The sequence below is a fragment of the Pipra filicauda genome, unplaced genomic scaffold (genome assembly GCF_003945595.2).
Source record: "Pipra filicauda isolate LSUMZ 115617 unplaced genomic scaffold, ASM394559v2 scaffold114_size2234877_pilon, whole genome shotgun sequence".
In the NCBI taxonomy this organism is placed as follows: Eukaryota; Metazoa; Chordata; class Aves; order Passeriformes; family Pipridae; genus Pipra; species Pipra filicauda.
Window position 1 is genome coordinate 217514 of NW_024103596.1, and position 25026 is coordinate 242539.

Here is a 25026-nt window from a genome sequence, read left to right on the forward strand (position 1 = left end):
CTTCGCAGCTCGGGAGGGCTTGAGAGAAATCTGCTAGGCACCTAGCAGGCAGGGCAGTAATCCTGCTTCCTAGGAGCTCCTGCCTCCCTGCAGCCCACAGCACTGCAGGCAGAGCAGAGTGGATGTGCTGGACACCTCCCAGAAAGGGTCTGGGGGCAGCATTTGCCCTCAGTCTCCAGTTTTCTAAAATCAGTCACCAGCTCTCTTCAAGTCTCCTGACTAAGCAATCAATCTACTGCTTTGAGAGGTCTCTTTTGGGGTTCTTACACTCAGTAATTCATTTCAACCTCTGCTGCCCCTATCACTTCCCTCCCCACGCCCCCAAGAATCCAGAGCGTTTATGGACCAGGCAGGAAGTTATGAATGGCAGCAGGGAAAACTAAGTTTACACTGATTTCACATTCAAAATCCCGGAAGCAGGGGTATTCAAGGTACCTTTCTACAATTAGAAAGCATTAAACCAATTACAAGAAGAGAGAGGGTTCTTCAGGCTGCCCCCAGAGCTGTAACAGGAAGAGTTTCCTACTCCCCAGCACAGCCGAGAAGTCGAAGGCACTGCAATGCTTCTGAGGGAAGATAAATTTAAACACCAACAGAATTTTCAAGTCCTCGTAAAGGAGATATCATCAGGTTATTTTTAAACTACGGAGAGGAAAGTGTTGATAATGCAGTCTGATGGTATAAAATAATTCAATAAAGCAGCTTGAAACTTGGCCTTTTAACTCAGGCACCTGAACTTCTCCCAGGCAGTGGCAGGAGACAGTCCCACTCATGATTGCTTTCTAGAGAAGCTTGTCAAGTCCAGCCTGTGCGAAATCACGAGCCTCCAAAACGCATGAAGGAACACGATTATGGCTGGGGAATTTAGCAAGCATGCAGGCAGCTATTTAAATAAAATGGGAGAGGGAAAGAAGTCATCTAAGCAGCCAGGTTGCCCCCTTTCCCAAGATCTACATCAGTTTAAATCACTTTTTATAAAAACAGGATGAAAACACCATTCAGGCCCTGTCTTGTCTTGTCAGCTCGCCGTGTCCTATGGAAGAATTTTATAATCGAAAGCCTCTGTAACAATACCACGGATTTACTTGTACCACAATCTTAATTGAACCGCTGTCTCTGCTCCTGCTCCCTGCCCTGTGGATTCAGGTAAAGCACAACTAAACTGATGGCAGTGATTCATCTACCTGGATTCAATTTATACCCTCAGCCTTCTGCTGAAAAAAAAAAAAAAAAAAAAAAAAAAAAGTATTACAATGTCTGGTAAAAAGCCAGGTTATTAGAACAGAATAGAACCTTTCTAAACCTGGGGTGGTTTTGCTTCTCTAGCATTAATTCAAAATTTTTTTTTAAATAGAGACATGCTGTAGACATAACAAATGAGTATTTCAATATATCCATAAAAGTTAACACATCATTAAAGAAATAATAAAAAGCATTAAGCAATAGAATTGATTGTCAGACCTGTGACCTTCAAAGAGCAAAGGCACTGCAGGGAGAAAAAGGATGCAGAAAGAAACCACTACTAGTACAGACATTCATTGCTGTAAGAGGAAGGTAGACCCAACACACACCTGCACCTTGGCCTCCATCACCTGTGCACAGTCCTGGCACAAGTGTTCTCACTTTCTGCTAGTGATTTACAAAGAAAAATAGGAACAATCCAAGTATCTAATCTAGTGCATTATATACCATATAAAACTATTCCCAATATTTGCAAAGCTCTGCTTCCGCCTGGACTAATCAGCATTAGGACAAACAGCCCACTAGCACAGCAACAGTTATTTTCGTGCTTTCTCCCTTTTAAATACATTTAGCCTTTTAAATACATTTAGCATTAAGCCAGGCCTATTTGCATTTAACTGGCTCAATGGTATTCCTGTCACTTGCTGCTGAAGTCTTTGTGTAGATGTAAGTGCTTGCTTATACACAAGCTTATCTATCTGAAAATTCACCAGAGAACTTAGTTTTGTTTTGTCAGAAGACAGCTCAGAATGACAACATTCTGCTTTGCAGGTGATACGTTTCTACAGCCCAAGTGAATTCATCATTAGCACAAAGAAAACATGCAACACAATAATAGGAAATAATAGGAAATTACCTTTTGGACCAGCACTGGTCCTTGCTCCTCAAAGATGTGCTTGTTAAAAACAATTAGCAATTGCTCCTTTTGATTTTTTTTTAACTTACTTTCAAACTCCACATTTCCGACCAACAAAGACTAGCTGAATTTCTATAAAGAATCTTTTGGGGACACAAGAACTCCTGGATATTTGAAAGAGCTTTATAAATGTGCAGCAGAATTACTTGTAGAAATCAAATTGAAAGGAGCTGATTGTTTTGTTCTAGGGAAAATCAAAGAGAGACATCTCCATGCCCCAAATCACGGTTTGCATTTTTCTAAGAAGTTGATGACCAACATCCCATGGAAATATTACTAAGAGCTGCTAGGAAGTAAACACATCCTCAAGGGTTCTGGTTTCTCTGTTGCTTCTCTTTATTCCCAATCTGTGAGATTACAAATCAATTGCTTTATTTTAATGCTAAAACCTGTGACCTTGGAGAGCACTCAGAGCTAACAAATGGAATTACGAAATAAATTGCTTCTGAAACATGCTTGGAAGCTTGGCTTGGTGTTGAGGGTAGAGCAGCAGGGGAGGAGTAAAGAATGAGTATTTAGCAGTTCTGCCATTGTGCAAAGCCTTGCTACATTCCTACATTTGCATCCTGATGGTGTGTGCAGTTGTTCTCCGCATCCCAGGAGGATGGGCTGGAGTTAGGGAATGCATACAGATGGGCAACTAAATTGATTAAGGGAACAGAGCAGCTGCCTCACCATAAGGGTTATGAACAAGGCAACAGCAAGACTAGTGTTCAACAAGTCACATTAGAACTAGGAGGCACTCACCAAAAGATTGATTTGGGACAGATGAGGGTTTCCTCCCTCCCAGTTACACTTTTAAAACAACACACACATTCCAGGTAGTTACTCCTGCAGGACATGAAGGTGGTGGAGTGAACTTGACAACAGTAACCCATGCACAACTGGTCCAGACCAAATATTTACAGGTACATGCTGTATCTAATCCTTCAAACCAGGGGCTGCATCTACTGCACTGGCCTTTGATGGCATCACTAGTCACAACTGAAGGTCTGCAGCCAACTGCTCCTCTCCCCTTTCCATACACTCTGCAATTGCTACTATAATCATAAATGCCTCAGCCCTGACTTGGTAACAAGATCTGTGACCGTAGGAGTTGCCATTTCCACAAAGTGGATGACTCAGTCCTCTCATGGAACTATATGTGTATATATATATATATATATACACACACACGCACATATATTTTCCTCCCTGAATATACCAAAGCCTTTCAATTCTACTTTTACCCAATCTGGTGCTGCTTCTATTTCTGTGTCTCTAACCTTAACTCGTATCTTGCCATGGTCACATATTTAATTGCAACACAGATGTATTCTCAGTTTTGGGGGACTTGATGGTTGAGAGGAAGGAGAGAGGCCAACAGCAGCTTTTGCTCTTCAGTAACATTTCCATAAAGCCTTTCTTACTCTGTTCTTCCACTCCCTGGCCTCTAAGGGATATCCTGTCACTTCAAGAAACCCCAAGTCCCCCATTCTATGGCCTGATTACCTCTTTCCAATGCTCATTTTGAGGCATTGAAATAAAGGTTAGAAATTTAGGTTACAATCCAACACCATGGGCACCAGTGTAGATTGCTCAGCACCTAGGAGCAATACAGAAATTGGTATTATTCTCACACACCTGAGAGACCATTTTTACAGCAGACTGATACTTTAAAGTAAAGCAATTAGTGTCACTAAGCATGCAAGAGCATACTAATTTGTGGTCTTTGAAAGCAAAGCTATATTCAGGCATAGGAAGCTGTTATTAAAGTTCTCAAATTTTGTGTTCCATCAGCTCAAAGTCTTAACTTTGTCACGCAAACCCAAAAGTTACTGAGACAAAGCATATGAAGTTTCAGTATCAAGAGACTGTTTTGCTAAAGCTGCGAGTGACCAAATAAAATGTAGTGAGTTTTGTGGGGTTGTTTGTTTGGGTTTGGTGGTTTTGTTTGTTTGTTTTAATGAAGCAACAATTGAATTAGTTACTCCTTACTACAGAGCATCACCTAAATAAGGTCACTGCTGCTATTTCAGAGTCTTTAACCTGTCCCACAGGGACAAGTACACACCACTACTGTAGAATATATTCCCTGACTCAAACCCCCATGCTGCCAAATGTTTTCCAAAATATAAACTGAGCAAGCATATCACGATCCCAGAGAGGTTATTGCAATCTCTAGTCAGAAAGGACCACTTAGAGAAAGCATTGATTCTCTAGACTGTTATATGGATAGATAAGTTATATGTATAAATGAGATTACCCCTCAAAGTCACTCTATCAGAGAGTGAACCACTTTCATCCTTAAAAATCCCATTAATTCGACTTGGATGTGACCCCCAGGTTACCAAAATATCTCCAGATTTGTCCTCTCATCAAGGTAAAGTTGCCTTGGCTACCCTCAGTAGATCACATTCAAGCCTAATGGATGCCTAAGGAAAACCACAGGACAGAGGATCCCAAGCTATTTCACTGTGATTCCATTCCTGGGAGTTGTTTGGGATATTCCAGCTCCAGCAGCACCAGTTGCTGTTGAATGCACCCTGGGTACCCACCCCTGCCACTGTGCCTCCTCCAGGCTCCAAACACCTGATGAGAATTCACTTCCCCTCAGCAAACCTCTATTTGGAGCATAAATATAAGACACCAGAAAGTCAGCTCTGTGTGTTGATTATATATTTTCCCCCCCCACCACATCTGGGCAACAGACAGGGAAAGGTGTTAGAGCAGCCCATCAGAGCCAGCACTGCAAGGGAAGGACAGTCCTCAGCTCCAGGCTCCCTTGGGAACACATTATTGCACCAGCCATGCTGCAATCACACTTTCAGGATCTTTCTTACAGCCACAGTAGCCTGGAGGTCTGTTCTGCTCCCTTTGAAGGAAGGCATAAAAAGGTACTGCATTAACAAAGTAATGTCATTAGACCTAGTTCCAGGCCCACTTCATGCTCACAAAAATCCTTTAAAGTGTAATGAAATGCCATCAGTTCTAACAGAGACCACTTTGCAGTACGCCCGTTCCATAAAGAGCTTGTTTAAAGGAGAATATTAAGCCTGAATCGGGGAGGTTTGGTGGGCTCAGATCCATCTCACAGCTCAGAAATCAAACCCAACAGAGCTACTTTCATGCTTTGTCATCGCTAGATAAAACGGAGTCATTCTTTTTTTAAACCCAACGAGAGCATACAGTATGCTATGAGATTAATTGGGCTCCTTGCAACAGCTCCCTTTTCAGAACCATGGTCCTCTCTACTTTGCAGAGAAGTTACCATGAACCTAAATCTCCTCTAAGTACAAAATCTCCCAGGAAGCCACAGCAGACTCCCAGCCTTGGCTGTAAGACTATAGCTAGAGACATCCTCTTCTACTGCATAAGGTTTTTTCCATACATGCATTCAGGGGAACTCTGCTTAATTAGCACTAACGATGAGAAAACCTATAGGGAACTGCTGAATTCTGCAAGCAACCAAACATAAAGTGTATTGATAAAAAGCCACTTTCCTGCGAGGCGATGCTCTTCTGCATGCTGAAGAGAAGATGACGACAATCCCAGGCTTTTTCCATGCCAGATCCAAAGAAGTACAATGAGCCAAAGCTGCTGCAAACAACTACCACGCAAGTTAATGAGGATTAGATTCAGTTTTTCCACAAACACCGTTTTAAACAAGCTGGAGTAGGGAAACGTTGACTAAAAATGCCAACGGTTAAATGCAGAACGTTTCTCATGAGGCTATTTAAAATTCAAGCCAAAGGATCAGTCTGCCTGCTGCAGTATTTTGTATAACCCCAGGATCTGCCATTTCACCCAACTGGGCTGGTACACAGCAGGTTCTGAACTAGCTGGAGCACAGCCCCAACACTGCCAAATACCTCAGTGGAAGAGGTTACAAGTATCCAAATATACTCAGCTGCCTTCAAGCTTGGGAAACATTTCCAGAGCAGAGTCACTGAATGGGTAAGGTTGGAAGGAACCACTGCTGAGATCATCTGGTCCAACCTCCCTGCTCAAGCAGGGTCATCCCCAGAGCACGCAGAACAGGATTGCATCCAGACAGTTCTGGAATATCTCCAGTGAGGGAGATTCCACACCCTCTCCAGGCAATCTGTCACCCCCACAGTGAAGAAGTTCTTCCTTGTGTTCAGGTGGAACAGAAGACAGAGCATCTGCCCAAGCTGTCTAAGAAGGAGGTTTGAGGGGGGGAACCCTGCTCCACAACAACCTGTAAGGTTGCCTGAACAGCAGTACCATCTCTTCAGGATTACACCACCAAGTAGGAAGGAGCTCAACCAGTTGTGATAGATACTGAAGCGCCTTCTAAATATAAGGCCCTTCAGAAGCTTGCAAGCTTGTTTCCATGCCACCACATTTATAACTACACCAACAAGGATTTCGTTTCTTGAAAATTGAGCAAGGCAGCTGCTGACAGAGCTGGAGGCAGCGGAACAACTAGATCTGAGAGAGGGACCTCCATCAATACTGGCACTGTAAACAATGCAGTCTGCCCACAAGCTCCATGATTCCTCCATGATTTCACAGCAGCAGCTGAAGATATTTGCCTCCAGCTGACCACTCTGCCAGAGGTCCCATTTCACAGGACAAGTCACCACCCCAAGCCTCCAACCCAGTAACTCAACCCTCCAAATATGCCTGAGGCTGCCATCAGCTCTTCTGCCAGACACCCTGCAGAGCACCAGGAGGGACAGCTGGAGACAGTAACCTCTTTAGACTTCTCATCTGAATCCAACAGGCACCACAAGTCAGGGCAGCAGCTTTCCTAAATAGAGTCCATACGCCACGGATGAGCCTTTCCAAGGAGCCAAAGGATGGGCTGGGGCATTTAACTGCAACAGTCCTGCCTGCCTGGTATTGATGGAACGAGGTTAAAACATCATTTGAAGCATTTTTCATCTAACTGACAAGCCTGTTTCAGGAGATTTGTTGTGTTGGCATTTTGAATCTTATTTCATCAGTATTTTGAATGCTATCCATAAGTACCTTTATTTTTTCCTAAAGAATGGTTTATGTATAACCTTAATTTCAGCCTCATACAGAGAAACTTGATCTGCCTTCCATCTTCACTAGCACAAATGTATGCACACACTTGTATATAATCCTATGAGAACATAAGCACCACTTCATAACTTATTCTATGTTATTTATTACCTTATCCTACAAAACAACTATGCAGCACATAAATCCCAAACATGACTTAGAGACTGTATTTATTAATACAAATGATATTATATTAATAATCATGAGCTCAAGCCTCTTCTCCAAGTTGAGCTGCTTGTCAGGTTTATTCTCAGAAGCATTTAAGCCCACACCATACATCTTTGCATGCTTTAACACACTACCTTATTATATTTTTTCAACTACCTACCATCTAACAGACTAACTTTTCTAGTTAGCAAGGAAGGAATAACAACAACAACAACAAAAAAACCAAAGGCAAGCTAATACTTTTCAGATCATTAGCTCCAAGCAAATTTAGGCTTTTCCAACAAATATAGCTAGAAAATTAAAAGAACATTGTAATAAGCTACAGAAATCCATTTTCTATTAATAACAGGCTTGTGTCTTCAAGCAGAAACAAGAATTCACTGTATCAACACTCAATGTTGAATGAAAGCTATAAAATTGGGGGGGGATTAAGAGAAATCCGTCTTTGGCTTTTACAGACACTGTTGGCATGGGAATTCTGTGCAGAAGATGCTGTGAAACCACAGCTTTCATGGCTTGCAATTCCTGAGGCCAAGACACAGCACTACTGCCTGATGACAGCCATTATCCCATGGACATCAGGAGGGACAGAAGGGCAGCTACCTGCAGCCTCACTGAAAAGATTTCCACCCTGATCAGCCAGGAAGGGGCGGATGCAATGATGCAATGCAATTTTCACATGGTACCATCCTCCTATCCTGAATATTAATCTCTCAGAGGACATTCCTGACACCACAGCATCCATTTTGAGTGCCTGCACTTTCACAAAGCTGCTTTTCAAAACAAACAAACAAACCAACAAAAACCAAAACAAACAAACCAGTTTCAAACCTAATAAATACAATTCTGTGGAAATTATAAGCATGGATCTTAAAGTTTGTAGGGGTAAAATTCCCTTTTTACTATACAAGTCATATAAGGAATTCCTCCTCCTTAAAACTTAAAGCCAGAGGAGGATGCTCAGTAGAAAGTGAGGACAGAACTGTCGAATTTCTAGTGATCTGATCACGTACCTTTATCACAGAGTCCCCAAGACTTTGAGGTCTCTAGTCCAATATCCTGCTCAGAGCAGGGGCAGCTCTTTGGTCAGACCAGGTTGCTCAGGGCTCTCTCCAGCCTGTTGTTGAATAACTCTGAGGATGGAGCTTGTACCCACTCCAAAGCTGGACTGTCCCATGCTGAGCCAGGGACTGCTACAAGACACTTGCCATGAGATGGAAACTGTTTAGGTGAACTGCACAAAATGTCTTCAAGACAGACAAAAAATTAAAGACCTGAAGTGCAGTCACTATTCGAAACATGTTTAAAAGCCAGTTCCCAAATTCATCAAAAGACCGCTCAATACTTTTATCAGACCATTTATAAAAATTCATAAAGTTGAAATCCAGGTGAAAACTCTCATCTAATTATCTGCAGATGGAGACAGGCTTGAAGTACTAATAGAGTTTAATGGGAAAATGATCTTCCTACTAACAAATAGTCTGAAATTAGGAGGAAAAAAATGAGGTCCCACTGGTAACCATGCAACTTCCATTCATTAACTTGCCAATGTCAAGTTATTTAAGTTTTAGCCCTTAGGTTGATGGAAGAACAAACTCCTCTGTGCAGCATTACTGTGGTCACCAGAAGGTTTGCTTTTTGGGCCAAGAGAAAATATGCTCTTTTCTGGTGTCAGAGGCCCTTTGGGTACCAGCAGCCGTTCCTGGGGACTGGGAGGGCTACATTACAGGGCTGAGTGTCTCTGAACTCTGAATTTGGATCGGAACTGACACCTGTATAACCCTTCTGCTGGGGACGAGTCACCTTTAGCTTCTACTCAAGGAACTCAGACCACATTTATGCAGGCCTAGGAAATGTATCAGTTCTGCACTCCACAGAAAAAGATGGGAAGGTGAGGGAAATGCTCTGCATTTCACTCAACTCTAATTTAAAATGCCATTTGTGCCCCAGACAAACTCTGGTCTACAGGCCAAAACCTCAGATGACATAACGTAAGAGGACCACAGGACAAGCACAACCTTCAAGCAGGCTCAGGGAATTATGATTCAAGTTTCCTTGGCCATTCTGCAGTTTAAGTCTCTTTATCCAAGCATTTCTCTCTTCCTTCTACTTGTGGGAACAGTTCAAATAAGACAGATCCATTCACGGTTTTGAGCTGCCACTTGTAAATAAAACCGAGTCCATCTAAAAAATGATTTATTTAACAGGCTACAAGAAAAATCCAGCCCTCCTCATTTCTCATCTTCTCATGGAGCAGCATCTGCTGCACTCTGAAACATAATCCTGTGAAGGATAAACCCACTTCCATTTCATTAATTTATCTTTACCACCAAGATAGAAACATTGCTGGTCACGAACTTAATAAAATGGCTCATCTAATCCTGGTCAGCCCAAGCACTAAAAAAAAAAAAATAAAAAGAGAAAAGGGGGCTTGTTATGGTCGACACAGAACTAAAAGGTATCTTGTTAAAGGCTGGTTCTGAGAATTTATATGGACAAGTAATTGTAGTCCACAGTAAAAAGGGGAACAGAAAAATAGAATGGTTCAATGAATACATGAAAAACTCACTCCTAATGGATTTTTTCTTTCAAGCTTACCTTTGAAGAAAGGATTTCAGGTCATGTTACTGAAAGAGTCAACACAAACAAAAATGCAATCTTGAAATAGCATCCAAACAGTGCAATTAAATCTAAGAGAAACCTCTTCATGTCTTGTTCATTACTCAGAGGCAAGGGAATAACAGCAAAAGATGAAATAAACAGAATAAGGGACACCAAAGGTAAGAGTTTTAGCAGCCAAAACCACAAGTTGTTTGTTTTCCTCTCTGTAAATCACTGTGCCTTTAGATAAATATATTTAGTGTTGGTTATCCAACCCCCTTTGGATGGCATTTTTCAGAGAAATGGTAACCTGACTCAGAACAACTTAAAATAAAGACATATCCATGTTCCCACCAGAGCTGGGAACCACAGAACAGGGAGAACTAGCTCCCTGATACCCAGGTTTCCAAGAGACATTTTGCTGTAGTGTATTTCTCTCATTTTTGTTCCTTTTTTTTTTTTCAAATATGAAAGACTGCCACATTATTCTCTGAAGGCCTCTGACAGTGGTAAAGCAATTTTCTCCATAAATCATTGTAATGCTAACGCAGCAGTTTACAGACTCATCTTTAAAAGAAAGCCTTTACATTTACTGCCACTGCCAGCAGAGAGAAGGAAAGTTAAGCTCTGACAACTGCTCTGTCTAGGGGCATAATAAATGGAAAATGTATTCCTTGGCCCAATTCTAACAAAACTTAATATACTTGTGAAAATCGTGTAAACACTTTGTACTTAATAGAGCTGAGTGTATTAAAAAGCCATTTAGCACATCGAGGTACGTGTTCATATTGCAAACGTGCTGCAAGTCCCCTTGATGCTACAGCAAAACTGAGCCACCTGCAATCACAGAGCCCTGAACGTGTTTTCTTCCCTGAACATCCTTCTCTGATCACCTGCTGTTCTTGAAGAAAATAAGGGGGGGGAAAAAAAAGGACAGAGGGATGAAATTTTTCTCGTGAGCGCATTTCTGAGCAAGGTTAGGAAGCTCTCCCCCTCTGGGTGTGCAGCTTCCCAAATAAGGCCTCAAGCCCGTGGTGGGAGATGCACAGTTTGGGTACCAGTCTTGCACTGGTCCCTCGGGCAAGCTCCCTGCCAGGCTGGGGAGACCTGGATCTGGAGAGCAGAGATTGGCTTGTCCCCTCATCCCAAAAGGCAACTGGAGCTTTCCTAAACGTTCCATCAGGATTTTTATAGGAACACAACATACACAGTGTCGAGAAGTCCGGACATTCCTGTGGCAAGGAATTCAGGAGAGCGCTGCTGCCACTCAGTTTCAGGGCTTTTCCAGCCTGTCTTTAATTACAGTTTTCACCCTGTTACCATAAACCCAGCTTTATTTCCCTTCTAAACATCAAGGTTTTGCAGATAAGGAACATTTCCATCTTCCTCCTTCATGAACTTAAAACTAATACATCTTAAAAAGCTCTTTAAGTCAGCAGATCTTTTGGAGTCCAGAGTGTGAACTTTATGTAGGGTTAAAGCAATTAAACTCAACACTCCTGTGTTCTGCACATTTGTAACAGCAGCTTATTTAAAAAAAAAAAATTGCAATGAAGTTTAACTTCTGGTCAATTCTACTTTTATTTTTAAGCACACTTAAAATATCCCTTTAAATTACTTCCTAAAAAAATTAAGATTTCTTACATAGTAGTCTTGTATTTACTTTGTATTTAAATCCAGTTGTCTTAACAGAACAGGCTAAGCAGCAAGACTTCCTTTCTGTCTCTTCATCAGTGTTTCCTACTTCATACCCAGGAACACCTTTAAAAGGCAGTGCAGTAGAATAAATAAAACTTTTCAGAGCATGTTAAAAGCATATCTTCACTTTTTAAGTGCCTTAATTAATTTGGCTCATCTGTGAATACCTAAAAGCTGCTCTTATTTTCTTAAGCTGCCATCACTAAGCCACACACCTCATTTAGTTTCACAGACTCTCTGAACTTGAGGCTATTAATCTGGTGAAGAACAATGGTGAACACAGGACTATGCTGGTCAACACATACTAAGTATAAACTCTTGATTGCCAAATTATGACTTTACAGGAACTGTTTGAATAGCCAGAAGCCAACAAGAGCAACAGCAGCAGCACATTCAGCAACCAAAGCACTTGAGGACATGCTCAGATGTGAACAGTCTCACTCAGCCCACATGCTAAAACCCCTAAAAATTTCTCAAATGCTTTGATAAATAAAAAGCATGAGCAGGGGAGAACACTGAGTCGGAAACTAAGTTATTGTTCAGTGAAATGCATTTAATTACCAGTTCTAGGACTGGCTTGGAGGGAGGCCCCACAGTATCTTCACTTTAGCAGGAGCACACATACTTTTCCAACATATATTTCACTCAAGAATTAGGATGCCTTCAAAACAGGAGCGTGATTCAGTGCCCTTCCAGCATTTTCTAACCAAATACCACAAAAATGCTTCCCTTGCAGAATGTCAAGGAGAAGAAAGGGCAAAGGAGCAAAATCCAATCCGTGCTGGTCGGAAGCTGAGGAAGTTTGTCTACCTTGCAGTGAGATTCCCATCTGCATTTCATTGCAGCAAGTGTGAACCCAATCAGTGCAGGTTAAATATACGTCAGATCCCTGATTATTGTGCTCTGACCTCTGTGGCTAAGTCGGACATTATACATTCCTGCTACATATTGCAGTAGTTAGAGAATCGATGCTGCCTTAAACAAAAATATGTATTCTATGCTACATATGCCTCCATTTCTTCACACAGTACAAATTTCTTGGGGTCTTTCAACAAATATTCAAGCTGTTCCGTCACTACCCAAATGGCCCCTTCGTAAGGCACTAGATCAAGGCTCAGAAAACCCAAGTTTAATTTATCTTGTCCATGTAATGTTTCTTTCAAGACCTCAAGTATAGTCTCTGTGGATCTCCTGATCCCCATGTACAAAACAAGGATACTTCTCTCTCTCAAAAGATTGCTGTGAACAAACATTTAAATTAGTGAAACATTCCTGCAAGAAGCTGATGGGTCCTGCATACTTGCCATGCAGAAGAGATTTCCCAGTTAACACGATCCATCATTTTTTCCACCACAAGGAGTTCCAAAGCAAGCCACCACAGACCAAGCAAATTCCCAGGGTGGGGGAGAAACCAGTTTAAAGTTAGGGCTGTTGACAAGTCACAGCCTCTCCATGTGCTCTCAAGCCTGATCCCTAAGGGAGCTGGTTCATGGAGCTGAACTAGAAGAAACTAATTCTGTTGAAAGAGTCAATAGCATTTCACCAGCTAAGGGTCCAAACTGCCCCACAGGAGGCTCAGAGGAGCTTCAGCAGCAGCACACAGGACATGACCACTCCATACAGCTGTTCTTGGAGTTGTTGCCTTGGCTTTACCACAACCATCCCCTCGCCAGTGCTTAACACTGCAAACAGATCTTCCAATGCTCAAAACTTCAAGCAGTCACAGTTAAAAAACAATTCAGCTTTTTATCATTTGCCATTATGACTGGATCTACTGCTAAAATGTAAACCTACCACAGGTTCTTAAAATTACCAGGCAAGATGGATGGTTTTTAAAACGCCAAAACTGCATCACTTACAACACAACTAAACTAACATAAAGAGGATTGAGCCTACAACAGGCTTTGTAGAACAGCTGCTGATGCTCACTGGCACCTCAAAGGTTCTGGATTTGGCCTTGACTAACACCAACAGGAATAAAAGGTACTGCTGAGATACCCGAGTGCCCTCACAGATCAGTGACAGTCACAAAAATACCACACACACAATCACAAAACTATTTTTGGGCAGCGAGTGCAAAGTGTGGCACGTGTACAGACCATAACTGGTTTAATGTGGGTTGTTAACTCAGCCTCAGCAGCCTGTATCCATACGAGATATGTCATCAGAAGCACAGTGTGCCTTACCTGGACACTATGCTGGAGCCATTGTAGAGGTCACTGGCGTAGGACAGCGTTGCCAGGGGTCGGACAGAATTGTAGCGTGTGAACTTGGACAGACACTCCTGAAACTCATCCAGCTGGCTGGTGGTTCTGCTGTCATCTAGGGAGAGACAGCAGCATTGGGGAGGGCAGAAACACAGGAAGAAGATAAACTCAACAGCAAACAAATAAATAGAAAAAAATCAAGATATGTCTTCATGGGATACCACCTCTGCTTGTTATCTGGGGAGGACTCTTGCTCAAAACCAAGCTCTCCCTCACCTCTAGCATTACCTGAAGGTACTATGATTTTTCTGAGCACAGATTAAGTCTTTCCACTGCAATGCTGGGTGAACCTACTGCTGAGAATCTGCCTAGAAATCAAATACAGCTTTCCTGGCAAGCTCATCTATTTTATTCACATTCAGAGCCCATAGGCCATATAGATTATTAACAGAAAACCTTTAAGCATATCAAAATGCACTGTAAAGGACATGTCTAGTTCTCTGTGGGGGTGAAAGTATATTCCTCTCTCTGTTCTGTTACATTTGTCTACATTTGGTGTCAATTACATTCAAAATACCTTTTAGTAAAAAATATTTGTCTTGATATTCCAAAAGCAACAGAGCTAAGGGAGAACCATTTCAGGGCTGGAGAAGGAAGACAAGCATGAAACCAGAATGCTCCCTGCACTGGAAGTTTTGTGAAAATTATGACCTTCAGCAGACAAGGTGAAATCGAGCCAGCTTGAATAATTATGATGAATATTCTGTGGGAAATGGAACAGTTTACTACAAAAGTTAAAAGTAAATTGCAGTGTAGATAGTTGAAAGTCATTCTCTGAATTCTCAGAAGTCTCAGCTTTTCTTGGTAGGAACATAATTTTTTTAAAACCATTTCGAATTTTAGTATTTTGTAAATAAGGAAAAATTCTTAACTTAAAGCGATGCCGCATGGGCAAGTCTGGGTTCCCAAAACAATCATGGATTTGCAGTCAAACACTAGGTAGAGCCTTCAGGCTGTGTAATAGCCCCAAAAATTTGCAGTAGTCCTCCTCCACCTCCTCTAACGCTCCTACCTTCACTTTATCTTTTTGCATCAGTGCATTTTAGGGGAACTGGAGCTGCTGGTTTACAGGTACTGCACACTTTGTCTCCTGTTCCACCACAGCATCCACTGCAGCAGCACACACACACCCCCCCCACTGAAATCAAATTCCACCCACTAGCTAAGCCATCCTTATCAGCAGCATAAGGAAATGACATGATCCTCTTGTTAGAAAGGTTTGGAAACACTGGGGTGAAAAAAGGAAGAGGTTGATTTATAAATGCAAAACCCAGCTGTGCTTTCTTGTGGGAAAACACAGAGAATAATCACTTTCTGCACCCTGGTAATTCCTTGCCATCAGAAATTATTATCTCTACACTTGTAAGGCATTTTAAAAGTGTCCCTTATATGCTGTTTAATGTTTGATCATATAAAGGAACATTGAAGGCTAGCAGTAATTAGCATGTTTAAGGGTACTAGCATATACATTACCCATGTCAGATGGATCAAAAGGGGCAAAATGAACAAAGTGCTGCTCCAAATTAAAATCATCAGCACCTGACCACGACAGAAAACAGCTTGAGAAGCAGCCCATAAACATCAGTCAGCGTTTTCCAAAGACTGTTTTCTCGTTTGACACTATGGTAGGGACAAATAGCTGCTACCCTTCCATTTCCCTCATTTAGAGATCAAGCACACAGTCCTCCTATAATTTATTCTCTATCTGTGCCTGGAAAACCGAGTGTTATTTCTCAAGACATTTTCCCTGTCAAAGTGCAAGGCCATTTGATAATTACAGTTATATTATGTACCCACTCCCTACTCCAACAGTCAGAGGCACTGCTTCGAAAAAGCTTTAAATCCACATTAAATCCTATTTAAAATGTGTCAAAACGCAGGAATGATTTAAGAGAGGAAAACATAATCAAGTATCATAGGTTATTCCTTACTTAGGAGAAAACCTGCATTTGCAAATCCTCTGCTCTTGGTGCAGCTGACACATATGAATACAAAAAAACAGTTTCACCCCATTCATATTTATAGTTCCCAATTACAAAGAAAGATGTCCTCTACAAGGGAATGCTGGGAAGAGCCCCATTTGTTATCCTTGGTTAATAAGTATTATTTTTACATAAACACAGTTATGCATCACCAAGATAGCAGTGCAGGAAAAGATCTCAGTGTGATTTGGGAAGAGCTGCATTTTGCAAAGCACCTGCTGGCACTTCACAGGGAACTGCCTGGACACATACAATGGGCTTCTCCAATATTCCAGCTACTGAGGCAACCTCTGAGTGTGCTGCATTCCCTGCTAAAATCATTTTGCTGTGCACAATGAGAACTGAGTCAGTCACTGCTTTGAAGCAGGTAGAAGACGTAGACATTTCCAACTTAAAGCCATTTATTAATTAATTTGTGACATTTTTATTTGTTTATTTACTTTAACAGGACTAAAGCTTAAAACAAATTCATGGAGAAGAAAAATCCAGGGGTTTGTACCCCAACTCTCCTGCTGATCTGTGCCCCCTAAGGTTATACATAAAGATGCAGCAACCTCTTCCTGGGTCCTTAATGCTCCTAAGAGGTTTCTCCCACCCCCTGAGGGCTGGCTGCTCTCCTTGCAGTCTGTCACACTTGATATGGGCTGCAGCTCACAGCTTGGTGCTGCAAATCTCTTGGCTGCCACAGTCCATTGCCTGAAACCTTCTTCCCCAAGCTGGTTTCTTCCCCAGAGGGGCTGCAGAACAACCCTCCTCACCCTCAAGACATATTCATTTGACCCTCTCATTTCTTAAAAATCTTCAAAATCTTGTCATGTAATTAAGAACCATCCATCCACTGGGTAACAATTACTCTTGCTGCTGTCACACTGCTACTCAATTATGAATGAGGCAATCTAGGCAATTTTAAAAACAGCTGCTAATTCTACAGAACAAGCCTTAAATCTAAGGTGTGCCCCTTGGGAAAACAGCACTGCTGCACACTCAGATTCTATACTTCAAGTCATTTGTTAACCAAGACTCAATCTAGACAACATAAAGGATAACCTCCAAGTGTCCTATTGCATGCTAAATACAGGAGGATTTATCAATTTATGTTTATACCTCTGTAGCATTCCAATAGCAATGTTTTTAACTACTGGCTTTATACTACATCTAGCGGAAAGACAGCCCAACCACTGCTGTCAGGCATTTGCATCTTCAGAACCAGCACCAGAGAAATTGTTTATTGTGGCTTTTGCCCTTCTCAGAACAGGATTACAAAGCAATACACGTGCCCCTCCAAAGTGACAGGATTAAGTTTTCCAAATTTAGCAACTCCAAGAAAAGCAAAATGGGATGATCTGAGTAACACATAAATATGTACAGCCACACTCCCATGCAAGGAGGTGAAAGCTGCTCTCTCAAAAGCAAGGCTTTTCTGAGAACTGGGCCCTGCAAGAGGTAACTGATGCCAGAAGTGGGACACCACGCAGGAGGAACTCACCTGAGACACGAGTCATCCTGGTGGAAAAATAGCACTGCTCTAGGTCCTCAAAGTGAGCTGTGAGGCGCTTGCGTCGCGAGGCGAGCGTGCTGTTATACCACGGCTGCTTTTTGGTCTGAGGGGACAAGGGAGAACACTTCAGAAAGGAAAAGCCAGGCCTGGGTTCCATGTTGACAGGTTTTACCCAATTATAAACAATTATACAATATACGTGATGGGTTAGAAGTGTAAAATGACAAATTAAGAATCTTGCCACGGTCAGCAGTCAGTCTTGGGGTTCTATGATGCACAGTTAAACAACCAAAAAAAGCTGCTTTTAGATAGTTTTTGTTTCCTGAATCTTTGCAAAATTTAGCCTCACACACAGGACAGGCAGCCCCAACCCCTGGGGAGACCTGTCTTGCATTTCTAGCAATGGACAGCAGAGGCCTTCTTCCAACTTCAGAAGTCAAACAGACTGTACAACAAATAATCCCCAGATCCCTGGCAGACAGCTCATTAAAAGAGAAGGAGGTGTTTATTTTAATGAGTTAGTTACTCAATTACTTCCTTTGAAGCAACTCAGTAACTCTCTGTAAAGCTAAGCAAACAAAGAGAGAAGGAGAAGACGGCATGAAGTTCAAAGGTTAATTGAAAAGAAGTCCATGAAACTCATCATTAAAAACATTTCCCAACCTACCCAAGCAGAAATAGTGAGAGGCAGAAGGAAAGGATTTAAACTGCATAAGCAAACTTTCCTCCTGAAGCAAAACCAGAAAATGCAGTACTCACCATTTTAATCATAAGTAAGGAAAAAGAATTAATTCCTCTACTGCACAAGAAACACGAAGACCCCCTTGCTTTAGTTTCTAATTTCCTCAAAGCTAAATTTTAAAAGATTTAAGAGCCACCAAGCTCCCTGATGAACAACATTGCTGAGCACATACAACGCCCATAACGTCACTCAGTGGCACTAAAACCCACTCCACGTACAACTCCCCCTCGATCCACTCAGGAGAACGGGCTGTCCTCATTACAGCCATCCTGCAAACTAAGTGTACAGCCCACTCACATTTTTGCTTGTACCTGCGGAAGCAGTAATCTCACACTTTAGGGAAAAAGCAAGCCCCAAGCAGAGAAACCTCCCAACACCACTTCCCACCCGAGGCCACACGCTGTCACTGTGACAGCACTGATGGGTCTGCACAGCTTGTTTCATCTCAAAAGCAACTCCAGTCCCAGCACACGACACTGGGAAGTGCTCCTACATCAATACCTTTTAAGTATAATTTTCTAAAATTCTACGGTTTTAAGAAATACCTAACAGAACACTCTTATAGCTTCTTCATATGATTTTTGTGCACCAGCCTGCAGTGGCTCCAGCCTCTCTCAGCACATCAGGAGTGATTTGGGCTCAAGACAACTTTAAGCAAAGAACAACCACTTCAGTCTCAAGACAAGTTGCCTGTGCCACGATGAGTGACATAACCCAAGCCCGAGCCTGATCTGCCAGATAAGCCCAGTCCACACTGAGATGGAATCAATCATGGCAAGTGTTTGTCTGCTGTGCCATTTCCTGCTGGGTCTCCAAAGATCCCCCTGGAGCAGGTCTCAGGTTGGCCCAGCTGTGCTGGGGAATCAATCAATCTGCATTAACCCATTGTCAACAGACCATCCCCAGCTAAGCATTTCAATCTGCTCATGTTTTACCAAAAATACATATTCAGTTTCTATCAAGTCTGCTCCCGGGCTGCTTGCTAAGCAATGCTGGGCAACAGGAGGAAAAATAAGGGAAGAGAGAAAAGATACACAAGCAATTTCTATTCAGTGGCTAAAACTACTATGGTTGTCCTAGTTGAGGACAATAGTTTGGATTGCTCTTATCGAGAGTGATTTTACTGTCTAAATTCCACCAGGTGCTCTAAAGAGTCCTCTAACTGTGAAAAAGCTTCATAGCTGTACACAAGCTCCTTATTTCTAGCAGGAAAAGGGATACTGTCATTAAATATTACCTGCAGAGTTCCCCAGGGCCTACATGACTTGTCCACTATTTACTTCTGAAGCTCAGCTTCTGGAAGAAAACTGTCCTGGAGCTTTGTAGTATATAAATTCTTCCCTAACAACATGTTTTTGAGCAATGCAAAAAGTAATTATATTGAGAAAGAAAGCTGTGCTGTCCATCCTAGATAGTTCACTGCCAGCAGTGCCCAATCTATAATTTTTGCCATGACTGACAATTAGGGAAAAAAAGCACAATTTAGTTTATATTTTTAAAACTATTTTTATGGTAAAGTCTTGCTGAAATTAGACTACCTTTGAATGAAGTGTTTAACTTCAAGGGCTGTCTTTCAGCTCCCCATCCAAACATACATTAAAGTTTAATTTGAAAATTTGTACTAGAGAGGACGGATCTTGCACTCTTGAGGACAAGAAATTGCATTCGAGGACAGAAGAGATTATTCTCACACAAATAAGGCTGTCATACAGAATGACTAAAAAGTCTAGGGTGTTTGTTTTGGGAGCTCACCAGCAGGATAGCTATGCTATTCATTCTGTATTTGAAATTGGAAATACTGAGACAAGTAGTGTCAGTGGAGAACAAATACAGCGTAGCACATCAGAGTCCTGAACATAAAATCCACATTTCACCTGCCCTCTGAAGTGAGGCAGAACTACAACTCCTTGTTCAAGCAAAATCCTCCCAAGACCACAGCAGCAGGAACAACAGGCTTTTTCCCCCCAGACTAATAGATGGGATTTTCTAATTACCAATTAGTTATAGAGCTGCAAACACAAAAACCTGTGTGCACATGTATATGCTCATCAGCCCAAAACTCAGGTGTTTTTATTTTACATCAAATAAGATCCAACAGCACTGCTACTTGTTGTTTACCAGTCTGATGCTGCTGTGTTCCAGGGATCCACCACCACCACCAGAGAGCACCCAAGGCACAGCTGGAACGTGACCAACGCTCCATCTGTCCAAATCAAAACTGTTTAACGTTTTCGGAGCTGTGAGCTGGGTATCACTGTCACCTTCTCAGCCCAGCTGAATCCCTCTGAGCTGCAGGACTACAGCAGTGCTGTTTGGAATTCGGGAGGCCCTAAGGATTGGACAGTTTGGAGGCTGCCTGCCAAACAGCTCCATTGTGTATGCAACTTTTTACCCTCCATATGCATTTATAATACAGTTTGTAAGGCCCTGACGAGGACAAACTACAAAACAGCTGCATGTGTGGAGTGTTCCTTGTTTTCAAAGTCAAGCTTGATCCACAGCTATTTCAGCCAATGCAAAGGGTCGGGGATTTACCTCCCTTCCTAAATGCTGCCCACTTGGGAGATGAAGAGCAAAAAATACCCGCTTTTCCCATGGAAGAGTCAGCTTTAGGAAAAAAGATGTCTAAATATATTACACCAGGTGTCTTTCTCCCAGTCACCCCTTACAGCTGCAGTTGCCCATATGACCAGTTAAAGCATTTCCAGGACTGGTACCCTGGAGATGGATGAAGGTGCACCTCAACTGCCCAACCTCCAAATCCACTCTCTCACCCCCCCCTCGTGCACAGACACCTGGATTATCTTACCTGGGAACTGCCACTGAAGCCTGGAGGCTGGCTGTACTCCGTGGAGTCAATAATACTACTGCAAAAACAAAAGAAATGGTCTGCTTAAATCACTGTACAGCCATCCTTTACCATTTTTAACCTGTTTGCTATTCCCTCCTTGACACTCCACAGCATATTTGCCTTTGAAATCCATTTTACAGACAGGGAACAAAAGGTTATATTTTGTTTGGGGGTTTGGGAGATATTTTTTTTTTTTTTTAAATACAGAGTTCTCCTAGAGCAGGATGCTGTCACACACAATCATGTGTAGTGCAATCGAATAATTTCTGATTAGAATGCAAAAGTATCTTTTGTATGAAATATGCAGGACAAGACATTCTGAAAATAACCTGTTACCATTGGTTTTCAGTTCCTTTAAAAAAAAAAAAAAAAAAGGCAGTTTAATTCCATGGCATTTGAACAGCACTGTGAAGGGAAAAGCTAGAGAAATCAGTGTAAGACATAGACTAGTATTCCAGACAGCTTTAAAGACACACAAAACAGGGACAAGTAATGAAAAACAGAAAAACTAAAAACAAAAACAAAAACAAAAAACCAAAACCTGACAGCCAGGATTACTATTATTAGAAAATGCTAAACCATACATAGCTACATAGTACCTATAATGACACAACATACCTTAAATCATTATTTTCAAAACTTAGCAAATGCATACAAAAGCAAGTGAAATAGTGAAATTTAACTTTCAAAACTGCAAAAGGATCTACTGACTCAAGAAAAACACAAGTAGTTCAGTGTTCTTCCACATACAGGCAAAATATTCAGCTCCCACAGTAAGACACCAGAGTCAGATTAAAGCACCTTTGTCACTCAAATTTCAAATACTTTCAGGACAAGTAAAGGTTAGTACACAAGAACAGCATTTTATTAATTATGAGCATCAACATGATTTGTTTCTAAAAAATCTTTGTAACTCACTTCTGCTTTGTCATTTGGCTTGGATAGAAAAGAAACTATCTTGGTTGGCTATTCTCAGTCTTTCCTACAAGGTAACCTTAGATTTTAGCACTGACTGGGAAAGCTAAAGGTTTCTTGGAAAAGCTGCTAGAACACTGCTGTAAGTCCTGGTTTTGTCAAAAATGATTGTACCTACTGATGATCATATGACAGCTGCCAGACCTGATCCATAGACTTTAGATTCTTGGTCATAAACCAAGTGGTTTTGTTGAAGTGTCAGTTGGGGCACCTGTAAGTCCAGAAGAATGAAACAGTGGTACTAATGCTTAAATATTTCTCAGAATGTTTTCAAGCCCCCCTGGAAGTGGAGAGAAACAGAAAGATGAGAGATAACCACTAATGAGACTTAACAATTAACTTGGACAATGAGACTGATTGAATTCTGTTCCAGGCAAGACAAAAGCTGCAAACCAAGAAAATCTAAGGGATGAAAATGATTACTTGCTGCAAGCTGCTGCAAGGGAGAAAACAGCAGAGCTGTTGTTTCAGAGGCATGGCTGGGGACAACGAACTTTAAATTAGAATGTGGCCACAAGAAATAATGAAACATGTACAGCAGATCCTGCCAGGAACAGCAGGAATAACACACTTGGCTGGAAAGCGATGAAAAAGTGCTTCACTCTGAGACAGGTACAGTGGCAATTAACAGCAAAACACACAGACTTATAGTGTCTGGTCTCGTTTTGCTGCAGGTTGTCTGGTGATGTAAAGCCTTCAAGAGTGCAGACGTCATCCCCCTAACCAGAATACAAATTCAAACTCATTTCTGTGCAGTGCCTGTAGCTGAGTTAACTGGGATATGCTTGAATGTTTTTCCTTTCAAAAAACAGGAAGCAAGTGATCAGAGAATTACAGAAGTGCCCTCTCAGTTCTCTTTTAAAAGCTGTAACATTAGGTTCTGATGGGAAATTCAGCCACCCCAACATGACATTTAAAAACTTGGAACAACAGCAACAAAAACACGGCAACCTGCAGACAACAAACCCCATTAGAGGGGTGGGAGGGGGTAATTAGAACAAATGGAAGGGAAGGAGGATCGGGATTTCGATAACTGAATCAGAGTTACCAAGCAACTCATTTCCAGATCAGAATCTTCCCCCAGAAACTCCTATTAGTGACGGTTTGTTATTGCTATTACTGCTGAATAGCAGTCACAGGGAAGTTGCTTATTCCCATCTCCTGTTTGCACCATTTACTGGGAGCAGAAATAGCACGAGCGCCCGTTCAGAAAAAAAAAAACCCCCACACAGAACTATTTGTTCTCTTCCCTTATTCTGCCCCTCTTGTTCTCTATTAGCACACAAACCCAGCAATCTGCAACGCTGTAAACAAGCGCTGTGCTATTACCCAATTTAATATTTCATCATACCCTGTGTAGGCACAAGAGAAAACACGTGTCCCTCGCAGCCGAGGATGTGCTCAACAACCACGGCTGGGCTCGGGTTGCTGCTAAAGAACCTCTGAGGGAAGCTGGGGGCAGGCATAGTGATTTCACATTTGGAAGATGTTAATAAGAGGGAGGGGGGAAAAAAAAAAAAAGCTACAAACAGTGAAAAGAAACAGAAAATTAATGAAGCAAGCCTGTGATTTAGGGGGAGTAGATGAATGAGGGCAAGTCACTAGAGACCAGATAAAACTAAATTCCAAAGAACTCTATTTTCTTGAACTTTAAATTCAAAGGGTAAAGAAATTTTCTTCATCTCATCTCCAGTCTGTGATAACCTTGTACTATTTATAAGATACATTAGTAAAGTGTTATACAATTATATTTCATTAGCAGGGCATTAAGCATGTTAACAAGTTATATTTCAATTTAAATATATCATTTTAATTCACTGATAAGTTAAAAAGTCTCTGCAAGTTTAATATCTTTTTAACATGGAAGTGAATCCATCTCAAACTATATTTGTATTTCATTCTTAGTGGCTCAAGGCATCTCTAAAATGCACTCTTGAGATTAAATATTTCTGTTAACAGAGCTGAAAAGAAAAAAAACCACCAGCTGTTCTGCACCATCCTTTTCAAGGAGCAAAGTTTGAGATATTCTTCAAAACTCACATTTCATGTTGAAAAGAAAGTTAATTTCAAGTGGTAGGCCTTTCTGGAATCTGAGTTATGGTAATTCACACCAATTCTATTACTTGAACTACACAAAATGGTCAAGGATAGGGCGGGGACAGAAGTTACAGTGGTCAGGCAACAACTGATGCCTGTTCAGACATTTCCTTCACATACCAATTTCTCTTCAACCACTCCAGGCTACTTCTTAACGCAGGAATGTCATTGAGAAACAGACATAAGGTCTTCTCAAGCTCAGAGAAAAAGGCAACCCCACATTCCCTAGAAAACCCCTAAATATCCTATTATATCAAACCCCTGGCGTGTTGTACCAGAGGGAAAACCCAAAAGTTCAATACACAGCCAAGATGGAACCAGAAAGGTATGAAAATGTTGGCCAAGAAAAAGCCTGTGGCCTCTGCTCCCATCACAGGGCCAACCCACTGCCATCTCCCAGGAGAGCCCAGGGGAAGTACATCAATCCAAAAATTGCTAAAATATTTTGGATCACTAAAATATTTACTAAAACTCTTGGGCTTAAAATGTTATTCCAGCCTTCAACAGATAAAAGAGTTCTTTGGGAGCTTGTTACTTAGCTTGGCTCAAGCAATAGAGATATATTTCTACTCATAAGAACAATCTCCTGTTAAAAAAAAAAACAAAACTTTTCTAGGCCTGAGGGCCTTCAACATGTAACAAATTGAGCCCAGTCAGTGCTCAGGTTTTCCTCAAGCATCAGTACCATGAAGCAAAACCAATCTATTTAATAGCCAATAACCAGGAAACTAGTAGAACCTGACAAGAATCTCATCAGCTTCACAAAACTGCTTCTTGGCAAAACAGCAATAACCCATGTCAAGAAACACACCTACATCCAAAAAGAATTAAAGAAGCAGCGAAGAGTTGAATTAGAAATGCTGTTCCCATCCATCTTGGCCTTATTCCTGTCCCTTCCCTCAGGGCCAGCCAGAGCTTCATAGAAATATGAGAGATTCTGGTCTCTGTGTCCAGA

At 41.6% G+C, this 25026-nt stretch overlaps 1 protein-coding gene across 2 annotated transcripts in view; it reads right to left on the reverse strand.

Annotated features, from left to right (window-relative positions):
* COP1 (COP1 E3 ubiquitin ligase) overlaps nucleotides 1–25026 on the reverse strand; it is a 123455-nt gene that overhangs the window by 72022 nt on the left and 26407 nt on the right. For both annotated transcript variants that reach the window (XM_039383976.1, XM_027740629.2), the window contains exons 9-11: nucleotides 20958–21015; nucleotides 17395–17509; nucleotides 13846–13981 (exon numbers count right to left, since the gene is read on the reverse strand). In XM_039383976.1, coding sequence (XP_039239910.1) covers nucleotides 13846–13981; nucleotides 17395–17509; nucleotides 20958–21015 — 309 coding nt within the window. The remainder of the gene's footprint in view (nucleotides 1–13845; nucleotides 13982–17394; nucleotides 17510–20957; nucleotides 21016–25026) is intronic.